Source organism: Otolemur garnettii, unplaced genomic scaffold (genome assembly GCF_000181295.1).
Source record: "Otolemur garnettii isolate 467f Iridium unplaced genomic scaffold, OtoGar3 scaffold00065, whole genome shotgun sequence".
NCBI classification, from domain to species: Eukaryota; Metazoa; Chordata; class Mammalia; order Primates; family Galagidae; genus Otolemur; species Otolemur garnettii.
The window spans coordinates 8,446,008-8,458,207 of record NW_003852460.1 but is presented as its reverse complement, the minus strand read 5'-3'; the positions used below and the strand labels follow the sequence as shown (position 1 = coordinate 8,458,207).

The window sequence follows — 12,200 nt, the reverse complement described above, 5'->3', positions numbered from 1 at the left end:
CTGCTCCCTTTCCATGAACCTTTATCATTTCTAGTGTGCCAGGTCACCTTCCACCTGCCAGCACCTCACCTCTTTCCTGTGGGCTTTCTCTGATGGCCAGAGGCACCTGGCCCATGCAGGCTGTAAGTACAGAGGAGATAACCTTATCTCCCTGCCCTATAAAAGGCTACCCTTAATCAGTGATTCTTGAGACCTGGATTATAAATACCTCAGCTCCCTCCCTCCTTAATAGGGTTAGCTCTGAGGTGCATAATCTACACTGTCTCCTAGAGCTCCCCAGGCAACTGGAGTTCCTGTTGCCCATCATGTATGTCAGTGGGCTTGATAATGTTCCCTTCATCGGCTGCCTTCCCTTCCTAGTCTCATTTCCCCACTACACTACGGGTGTTTCCTAGGACCACCTCCCTAATAAAGCACTTTGTGCAGCTTCTTGGGGGAAATGAAACTAAGAACATTTTATGAAATCCTCCTACTTTTAAAATCTATTTCCTGTAGTCATAGTTGAGTGTTTTTATTCAAAAGACTTCTCTGACTACCTCATTCATTGAGTATGTGATTTTTTTGTTGTTGTTTCAAAAAATAAAGTGCTTGGGCCAAAATACATTGTTTCCCATCTCTTGTCTTCCTTCAATTTGGAAAATTTTATGTATTGTTGAAATTGTAACTTCCATTACCTTGCCCTATGTTGTGGAGGTTTCCTATTCTTTCAAAAAGGCATTTTTTTCTTTTAATACAAGTAGCACAATTAATGAAATCAAGCCACATTATTCCAAGTCTGATAGTCATGAGCAAAAGTCTGTAGCTCACATGTGGGAGGAGCTGTTTTGCTTATCTGTGTGAACTCTTTTTCATGTTTGTGTGTCATTTGCAGGGTGCCATGTCTGTGGATTCTATCACTGATCTTGATGACAATCAGTCTCGACTGCTCGAAGCTTTACAACTTTCCTTGCCTGCTGAGGCTCAAAGTAAGAAAGAAAAAGCCAGAGATAAGAAACTCAGTCTGAATCCTATTTACAGACAAGTCCCCAGGTTGGTGGACAGCTGCTGTCAGCATTTAGAAAAACATGGTAAGTAGATTTGTTTGTAGGTGATCAAGTACTGAAGACTTTCATTTATTCCAGCATCATTGAAGCACCCAATTTCAATTTCTGAGTTCATGTGATCAGGCTCTGGGTCTGAACTTCCTTTGTGAAGAAAGTGTACAGATGTAAGAGTTTACTTAAGAGATTACCAGGTTAAACAAAATTCTGAGGGAAAAATCAACTTGATAGTATTCAGACTGCTCAGCCCTCAAGATTCCTCAGAAGTGGCCCTGGAGGCCAAGCAATTTAGGGGGGAAAAAATGAGTCTGTTGGAATGGATCTGTCCCCAGGACTGCCTTGAAATAGAGCAGAGCCATTTTTATCTTTACACATTGAGGTTACTCACAAAGTCCCCTTTAAAAAATAAGAGTCAAGCTTTTTTTGAAAAAGAAATCATTGCTTAAATGAATAGAAAATATATCATTTTTGACAAAAGGTTTACATATTGCTATTTGCATTTCTGTGGAAGATGTCCACTTCAAATTTCTCCACAGTCACTCTTTGCAGTTCAATTCCAGTTAATATGTTGACTTAAAAATGATATATAGTTCTTTAAAAATTTTTCTGAAATTTAGACATTGGGCTCATTAAACTTCCATTTCTATAATCTAAATTTGTTTATTAGAGTGTTAGCATGCATTTTATGGACATGGGACAAGTTTCCTAATTACTCTCTTAAAAGAATAATTTCATTATATCATATGAAAATAATATATGCTCCCTGTAGTACAAAAAACAGTAACCAGGAGAGAAAATTCCCAGGCTCCATGCTCCCATGCAGACCTAACTACTGCTAACATTCTCTTCCATATTCTTCTAATCAAAATGGGACTTTCTAAAAAAACTTCTTGAGGATATATGTAAATTTCGTAATCAACTCATTATATATAGAAATCACTGGATAATGTATGGATAACAATAAAATTAATGTATTAAAATCTTATGTTTACACAAAATTTTAAGTATAGATTTGTTTATTTTCTTTACCTAATTTTCACATGCCTATGTATTATCTGTGTCCCCTCTTTTTCTGTCTCTCTCTCCTATACACACACACACACACACACACACACACACACACACTGATATACAGTTATGTGACTCATAACAACATTTCGATCAATGACAGACCACATGTTATGATGGTAGTCAAATAAGATTAAAATACTATATTTTCCCTGCATCTTTTCCATGTGTAGAAATATAAATATCATTGTGTTATAGTTACCGACATTATTTAATACAGGAATAAGATGTACAGGTGTATAACCTGGGAGTGTAGGCTGTTCCATATTATAGCTTAGGTGTGTAACATCTGGATTGTGGCTACACCACAATGATGAAATCACCCAATGATGCATTTCTCAGAATACATCCCAGTTAAGTGACACTTAACTGTGCTGTGGGCAAACACGCACATGCGTGCATGCAAGCATACATGTGTATACATGAATATTTTCCTCTCTCCTTCTTGGAAAATAAACTGGAAGTCAAAGTCAATGTCTCAGTCATTTTGAATTCCCAATGCTTATTTATATAATTAACAGAATGTAGATGTTTGGCAAATGTTATTTGAACATAATTATTTTTAAAAAAAATAGCTTAGCAACTAAAGAAGTTAATGTTTTGAATATGTAAATTTGGTCTATATTTACTATGAGGTGGAAAAAGAGACACATGCTTTTAGAATTAAAAATTTTCCCTCTGAAGAATGTAGACAGTGAACTGGAAGTATTATGAAGAATTATAAGCAAGAAAATTGTACCCCAATGACACAAAAATCTACTGCCAGACTGAGTAACTGCTTTTATGAAAAAAAAATTTTGTGTATCTTTTTGTTCTCTTCTTGAAAATAAATTGTCATGTATTACAGTTTGTAAAATAGCATTTCTTTTAAGTGTATTCAAAAACGTGGCACTTCACTTTCTTTCTTTAAATTGTTAGCATGTAGTTTAGGGAGTAACGGCGAGAAGATAACCTGCTTGGATTTCCAAGGCCTGATTCCATTCCAGGTTTCCATAGTATTTCTCCCAAATGGCACCAGAAAAATAAGAGACACGTTCAAATTCAAACAGATCTTGACCTTGGTCACTTTAAACCAATGAAGAAAGAGCAAACTTCAGAAACATTTCTTCCACAAAATGTTGTTTTGCCTATTTTTGAAATGGGTAACAGAAGGCTCGAATCACTTTAGCCCTACAAACATTTGTTAAAGGTGTTCTCACCCTCTCCAAATTTGGTCTTAGACAATTAGATTGGGCCCATCTGTATTCATGCACACAACACTCGCTTCCTCACTTACATTTCATCCAAATGCTTTCTGTACTACTGGGTCAGAATTTTTTTAGCATCCTCAATTTTCCAGAAGCACGTATTTCACAAAAAGATAAACATATAGCAGAGAATCCAACTATATTATATTCTCGAGATTTAGGCTGGTTTTCAGGTGAGACCTGCTGTTCATTGTGCCTGCCCTGGTTTCTTGAAGTCCTTAAGCCTGAGATTTGGAAGTTTCTAAAGGAAAAGGGAGAAAGATAATCGCATCAATTTCTGGTACAGGACATATAATTGCCAGATCTCTGACTTTTTGGATCCATACTTGTTTTTTATCAATGACTAACTGTCTTATTTACTGAATAGCTCTACTGTATCTTCCCTTTGAGGAAAATGAAAAGCTATACTAAGTATATGTCAAAAGAAAGTACTAAAGACATTTAATTTAATTTTTAAAAACTTAAAAATTATAGTCAATTGAGATACATAGGAATTACAGTAATTAATCACTATCTAGTTACTTATTAGTTATTTGTAAATCACAATCACTGTTACCAAGTGAGAATTACTATAATAGAAGAAATAATGTCACAGCAATGGGCATTTTTGAACCCTCAAGAATTTCAGCCAACTGAATAGTCCCATCTATGTAGAAAATGCATTTATGTGATACCTAACTTCTCGAGAAATTTCAACCATTCAGAAACCACCTGAGATGAAAAAAGAAATACAGCCAAAACTAAAACTATTAAGACCTACTATTATTTTAAAGTTTTCAATTTTAAATAGAAAAGATTCACTGAGTTCATTCAAGCTTATTTTTCTGTATATAATGATATGTGCCAGATAATATTCCAAGTATTTTGTGAGCATTAATTGCATCATTGCACAACTTTTGAGGTAGGTACTTATTGTGATCATTTTGCAGATGAAGAAATATAATCCTCTACTTTATTCTAAATAGCTTGATTATCCTATTTACAATCTCCCAGAGAGGTAGAAGCAATAAATTAGATTAGGAGTTGGCTGCGGTCATGAGGCAGACAAACTGATGGCACTGACAAGGAGGGTTGTGAAGTCCTTTGAAAAAAGACACAAAGCAACATTCCTCGAGAGTAAAAGCACCACACTGTGCTACTGTGACCCAGCAATAACTAGCCTCTCTCCATGATTCTCCCAAATTATTCTGGAAATTCAGGATAATGCTTAAAAGATATAGAACTAATACTTGAGGTATTTATAGATGTTATCTTTTCTAACTAACTAACCCTAGAAAACCAACTTAAACAGTCATACTTAATACATAATGTAGAAAGACGATGGAATAAATACTCAAAAGACATTCATTTCCAGTAAAATATTTTATTTATGTTAATATAAAAATACCCAGCATATCTGCAATAATAGGTAAGGAACTTCTATGAAGAAAACTGCAAAGCTCTACCAGTAAGCATAAAAAACAAACAAATGAAGATGTTTACTTTGTTTCTGGATGAAAAGAAATAATGTTACAAAGATTTAAATTCTTTCCAACATAATTATATATTGTACTAGTCAGAACTCTTTCAGCGGCAGGAGAGAGGAACTTAGTAAAACTAGATTAAGCTAAGTTCCCTCTACTCCCCAAACCAACAGCAACATCTTGATTTGTATACTGAGTCTGATCTAGATTCAGGTAGAGCTGAATCTAAGATTCAAATGGTACCGTGAGCCCTCTCTGTTTGCTGGTTTCACTCTCAGACCAGCTCTCTTCATGTGGCTTCAATTAACTGTTCACAGCTCCAATATGGCATCACTCTCATAACCTATTATCCCAGATGAAGAGGAAATGAGCCACCAGTGAAAGAATAATTATAGACAGTGCTCATCAATGGCAATGATTAATGGCTGCCATAGAAATAGGAGAGACATTCAGACATCCTGTGCCCCCTGAAGGGAGTACACAATACCTCTTAGGAAGTATTCTTGCCCCCTACTCCCCAAATCACACCTGAATCAGAGAAATCTCCGGCTGTAACTCTTTTTCAGGAAATAAAGGCAAGAGCAGAACAAATAAATGACACCATGGAGTATCTAAATCCAGACCATGAGGAGATCTACAGTGGGAAATAATTGCTATTTCTTCATCAAATGTGACTGTTGACTGGAAATGTCATGCTACTAAGAAACTATTGTTGTAAATTCTAACATGTAGTAGTTATATTATTTGTGTTTTTTAAGAGACCTGATTTTTTAGAACCAAGTTTCTCAACCTTAGCACTACTGACATTTTATACATGTTAACACTATATATTGTCACATCTCGGACATGGAAAATCTATCAGAGATGTGAACGAAGCATGTGCACAGAATTGTTCACAGTCGGGTAATTTATAATGGTAAAACAAATGTATATTTGGGGGGACCTACACATTGTTCAGAGGGGAAATATGGCATAAATTGTGGCTCATGAACCCAATAGAATATTTTCCATCCATTTTAGGTGACAGTAGAAGGAATTGTTTCTGGCATAAAAATTCTTTTGGCATAATATCGAGGGAAAGCAGTAGCATTTTCTCTCTGTCTCTCTCCTGGTGGAAAAAAATATATATATTCATGGAGAAAAGCTAAGTAGAAATTAACTAAAATACTGAGTGATTATTTCTGAATAAGGTATTTGTAAAAGTGTGTTATTTGTACATTTTCTGCATTTTCTATATTTTACAAAGTCCATTTCAATTATTATCAAGCAATAAATGTCTATTTTAAAAATTGATAAAGAGCTAAAAATCATGGTTAGGTAAGTATTCTGAGCAATAGAGGAAATGTGATATTACTTTCTCTCATAGAAACATAGGCATGGAAATATATAATATCACATAGAAAATTTTTCACCTTTAAACATTCTGGTGTTTAAAGGGCTGAGCTTTAAGTATCTGGAAAAATATAAATAGTGTGGCGTGAAAGAAGTGTTACTGTGTGCTGAGAAGTTACTGTTGTCCTGCGTGTTGCGGCACAGTGCTGGCATTCTGCTCTCTTTCTATTTTGATTTTCTACAGAGTTGAAAGCCATAAAACAGGACTGTTGTTTTTGTTTGCTTATTCGCAGGCCTCCAGACAGTGGGGATATTCCGAGTTGGAAGCTCAAAAAAGAGAGTGAGACAAGTAAGTGAAAAGTCGAGATTATGTTCCATGTTTCACTGACTTTCAGTGGAACGACCCTGTGCAAAGTTCAAGTTTATGCAAATTCCCTTTTGAATTTTTTACCCTCCAACCAATTATAATAAGCTCAGAAAAGTTGTTAACAAAGTTAGGATCAAACACTTGAAAGCAAGACGTCTGGATGCACCCATGCCATGTACAGCCAAACAAAACGAACTTAGAACCATCTAAGTGAAATGCCAAAAGGATAGTAGGTAAGCAACAGTGAACAGAAAATAGTTGTATTGTAGTAACCATTTTTACTAAAATGTGATATGAAAATACCATTAACATGCTCATCACATAAGGTGCTGTGCTTGATAATTTTGTTTTTTCAACAATAAATAATTCTTGTTAGATTTCCATGGGTCCCAAATCATATTTCATGTAGGAACTGTACCTGTTAGTCTCCTTCAGCGCTGTGCAACATGCATGCAACAGAAGTTTGAGATCAGACCTTCAGGAATAGGCAGGTATCTGTGTTTGTGATGAACATAATTCACTTCTTAGCAAAAGAAAATTAAATGTGATTGTCCATCTGTTGGTTCCAGCAGAAGGAAACAAGTAACACAGCAACTCAAGGAAAGGAAGTCAGGTGAAAACAAATTGTAGTTGGATAAAGCTGAAGAAATGGTATTTGCTCATATTATTGAAAGTAACTGAAATAAATGCCGCCTCATCTGTCTTTTTTGGTCAAGATAAAAAGGTTTTTCCAAGGAAGTATGTTTTCTGATTGATTTGTTGGCTTTTTTCTTAGTAGTCACACAAGAGACTAGTGAACATTTAATGTGTCACAACAGGACTTGCAGGAAGACAACGCAGTAATATTTCTTAAGCCTCTCACCTGTGCAGAATTGCAGAACTTATTCACAAACATTCTCCCATTGAGTCTGCCCACCAGCTGTGAGAGTAGCTCCTTTAACCTACTTCTGTTGAGGCTTAGAAAGATTAAGAAATTTAATTCAAGATCACACAAATTAATCAGTCACTCTTAACTTCACAGGCCAAGCTCTTTGCATGGTCCATTCTTTTTGCATGTGTGTGTGCTGAGAAAAAGAGACAGGGTGTGTTTGAAGGATCACAAATTGGAGGGGAGCCAGTGGAAGGCTTCTTAGTTCCTGCTGCCTAACTTGTGCTGCTGGCAAGTTGTCTGGAATCAGTGAGTGGGTTCAGGATAGTGAAGGTTAGTCACATCAGGCGGACAGGTGGCGAGTGCTAGAATTATTCATCAGTTATATCTATATCCATCAAAGAGAAAGCCTTTGCATGGAGATTTACTTAAGGATTACCTAATAAAAATATAATTTGTGTTTACTTAGAATTAAATTTCAAATATGAAATATGCTCTGACTTATTCACCCTTTCATTTTGTTATATGACCTCTTAGCACCCCACACTTTTTCTTTAGTACATTAGTCATGATATTAAGTCATTTATGATATTAGTCATTTATGGGGTTACTTATCACCTTTTTAATCTACCAGTCTGAGAGATGGAGGAGGGTAGGAACTTCACCTCTTTATTCACCAATGTATTTGGGGGGTGCCATAACAGGGCCCAGTATGCAGGAGATGTGCAGTAAATCTTTGTCAAAGGAATGGATGGATGAATGATTGAATAAATGAACTCCAAGAGAAGTTTATTGTATAGCATAGATTCATGAAGTTCTGTAATTATTTTTATAGTGGAGACCAATGCAGAAGAGGAGTTGAGCTGTCAGAGATAAAACTAGAATGTGGAGTTATTACTCCTTTCTTCTTGCTATTTTTTTTTTCCTGTTGCTGTAAGTCGATAGGTCTAGTATGATTAAGGCAGAGAATCCTGGTAATTGTGAGTGAGGATAGTTGGACATGTCTAAGACAGTTTTTATTTAGTTATTGTCATCTTTTAGGCCTTAGTCACAGATATCTTATCCAGATTTTTAATTTCATCATTTGTAGAAAAATCTCTTTGTCTTTCTTGTTGAGTACCTCAGTAAACTATCAACATTCAACATGGCAGGATTGGTGACATGCCGAACTGCTACCTAATAAATGAATTCCTCCCGCCCACATTTATAGTTGACCTAAATTCTCTTCTATCTCTTGGTTCTTCTTTCCAATGTTCTGGTTGTCATTATAGAGCCCCCTGTTTACATCATTAACAGTAAATCCATGGATAGTTTCCTTAATAATGCCTTCAATACATATTATCAGTGCTGTGTGCAGACTATGCAGATCAAGACAACTTGTTTGCTTCTCCTTCTTGGGGTCTTTAGAGACTTAATTCCAGATGCTGCATGTCACAGCACTTCTTTTGCTGGGCATCACATGTTGATGTATGATGTTACATGACTACCACTTAAACTGTTATTTTTCCAGTTACGCGAGGAATTTGACCGTGGGATTGATGTCTCTCTGGAGGAGGAGCACAGTGTTCATGATGTGGCAGCCTTGCTGAAGGAGTTCCTGAGGGACATGCCAGATCCCCTTCTCACCAGGGAACTGTATACAGCTTTCATCAACACTCTCTGTGCGTAATATAGCCATTTGTGGGAAAGTGGCCCTAGAATACTGAGATATCCATCTCGCTCATCAAAATCTTGTGCATGGATTTCCCAGAAATTATTTTGGTCCTTATTTATCAGTTTCTAATGAGTGGGCTATTTGGGGAATTTTCTGAGATTTACCCTAGGGAGAATAATCAAGAAGAAAGTTATAACAAACAAATAGAAACAACCAAGAAGAATTTGAGATTCTTGGACAGCAGAAAGCGCTACAAATTGATGTTTTGGAGTACCAGAAAGAGTTCATATTGAATCTGCCCCTAAAAATGAGGAACACATACTGAGCATTTCAGGTGAAGCAAAATGGCATAGCCTAGTGCCAGGGTTTCCAACATAGCTGTAGGTATAGATCCCACAAATGGAAAAGGGCAGACGGAGGGATGGGCTAGAACTGGCTCAGCCTCTACATTTCTTCCTCCAATGCCACAATTCAAACAGAATCATAGACTAGGTGTGGTGACTCATACCCGTAACCCCAGTACTTTGGGAGGTCTAGGCAGGAGGATAGCTTGAGCCCAGGAGTTAAAAAAAAGGGGGGGAGATTACAACAGAGAAAAAAGTCATTGCCATGATACTGTGTCTTCATTATAGCCAACAGAAAAGAGCCTTGAATATGTTATAAACTCAATTTCAGAATAGTCGTCAATTCTCAGTCATTGTAAGTAAATATTTACCAACAATGAAAGACTGGAGTTCATAATGTAGATGCTAAGTAAAGCCAGGTAAAGGAGGGAGAAGAAAGTAAGGAAAATTGAGTTGCCTTTTCCACCTGGATTATAATACCTTTCCTAGATGTTACACTTCCTTGGGTGTGATTTTTCCTTATATCTTTCATAGAACCTTGTTTCTAAATTGTTAAAGCAGTGTGGAGATGGGTAAAAGCAAGAAGTGGGACGTGCCTTGATAACTCCTTTCTGAGAGTAGTTGAGAGGAGGCCTTTCAGCTCCCATTTTACTTACTCAGAGCACATCTTTTTGCTTTGCTTAGTGTTGGAGCCGGAGGAACAGCTGGGCACCTTGCAGCTCCTCATCTACCTTCTACCTCCCTGCAACTGCGACACCCTCCACCGCCTCCTACAGTTCCTCTCTATCGTGGCCAGGCATGCCGATGACAACGTCAGCAAAGATGGACAAGAGGTAGGACCCCTTTGCTGCCATAGACAGTGTGACACATTCTTTCTCCCACTTTAAAATGGCACACCACCAATATGGCTAAACATTTCACCTGGGAGAAATGACACACCCCTTCCCTGATCCAGGGCCTTCTCTGGTGGGATAGTTCCTAGGAGTGCGTGGGCTGTTAGCCTGCTTGTATGGTTCAAGGATGCTTCTGAATGAGGCTGTCATTTTCCATAACGATGACTAAAGACCCCAGATTTTCGTTTGTCAGAAGACAAACAACGAGCTCCAGGAGTGCTCGTAACCACATAAAAGTAGACTAATGGAGGTAGGAGGAGATTAATATTCTTGCAACTGATTTTATTTGTTTCTTTAACTTGGAGCCCAAATATGATGTCACTTCTTTATTCGTTTTTTAAAATTCTTTATTAAATCATAACTGTGTACATTCATGCATTTATGGGGTGCAATGTGCTGATTTGATATACAATGTGGAATGCTTACATCTAACTGATTACCATAACCATCTTCCAGTTTATCTAGAGAGGTTCCATTTGCATTGTTAGCAAGAATCTATTATGTCACTTTGGAGGGATAATTTCCTTCTTTAAGCCCTCCTCCCAAAATAAGGATTTTTCTCAGTGCAATGGAAGGGCAGTCCTGCTTCTAAACCAGGTATAGAGGGAACTAGATCTGATCTGCTGACTGTTGCCATTGTGCCTCTATGCCACATGATGTCAACTGCTGAAAGCAGGTTCTACATAGTCCCTCAAAAGTTTTGGAGATGCCCACAAATCTGAGGGCACAGGCTCTGGTTTTCTTTAGTCACACTCATATACTTTAAGCTGTTTTGTAGTTTTATCCTTGGACAAAGGAGATGCTGGCTTCAATGTTAAGTGGCCTACTAGCAAACCTGTTTAATCTTCACCTTAACAGGAGACCTCTTTTGCTCTTTGATACCATGAGCCATGTACTTCTCCCTGACCTGGGATTCCCCAGGAGGTCTCAGACCCTTTCATATATTAACATGCACTGTAAAGCAGCAGGAAGGGGAAGAGGCATTCCAAATTTAACCACAGGAACATTGATGTAAATCCTTGTTAACCAGGGCTCAGCTTCCTTGTGGATTCAGTTCTGTATTTGTCAAATTTCTTTCCCATAGGACATGGTCATATGTAGTTTTTATTCACCCTAATCCAGAAAGGCAATTCTGCATTTCTCCTCCTCCTCTTCCCCATGGATGTGAGAATGGAGCTTTCCTTAGGTGTCCATTTATCTCTGTAGTAGTTATAATTAGTGAAACTCCTGCTAGCTTCAGGTTCCATAATGTGGCATTGAAACCTTATTTCAGCATACACAGCTTGTTGATGGTTATACTGTAATTCTCATAATTGGTAAGTGGTTATATCACCCTTCTGAATGTCAGCCTTTATCGACTGCACACTTAACAGAAGCTGTAGACTCATCTGCCTAATTGCTGGGTCAAAGCAGAGCCCAGTGTTCAGGCGCTTCTCTGACATTTCTTAAGTACTACATGGGAAAGGGAAAGTTGGGTGTTAGGTGATTAAGGTGCCATTGAGGAAAGTGCAAAGTCCAGTCCAATCAAACCCACTATTTTTCTTTTAGTATCATTTTCAGACACTCTTTCAGTACAAATGCTAAGCAAGACTTCATTGCCTATACTAGAAAGAAGAAAATATTCTTGGATAGGTGTAAATGAAGTTTAGCATACTAGAAATAGTAGCTACCATTTATGTTTCTCCTACCATGAGCTGGCTTTCTGTCAGAGGCTACAAATGTAAGTAACATTCCCAGCACCCACCAGGGAGCTTCCACATAGGATTGTACAAGTGGTGACTCTGCCCACTTCACAACTCTGAAGGAGGTGCCATGTACTCCATAATCACTATGGATGTGCAGTGTTATTAGGACAGTATGTGATGATGATAGTAACAGATCTGAAGGATGAGCATTCTTTTTCTAATTCACACAAAGTCATTCT

General features: G+C 37.4%; 1 protein-coding gene across 1 annotated transcript in view; it reads left to right on the top strand.

The window, feature by feature from the left end:
- The window catches only part of ARHGAP6 (Rho GTPase activating protein 6), a 465,268-nt gene that overhangs the window by 417,456 nt on the left and 35,612 nt on the right, over positions 1 to 12,200 (top strand). Inside the window, exons 5-8 of the mRNA XM_003793049.2 lie at positions 872 to 1,067; positions 6,444 to 6,499; positions 8,896 to 9,046; positions 10,068 to 10,216. Coding sequence (XP_003793097.1) covers positions 872 to 1,067; positions 6,444 to 6,499; positions 8,896 to 9,046; positions 10,068 to 10,216 — 552 coding nt within the window. The remainder of the gene's footprint in view (positions 1 to 871; positions 1,068 to 6,443; positions 6,500 to 8,895; positions 9,047 to 10,067; positions 10,217 to 12,200) is intronic.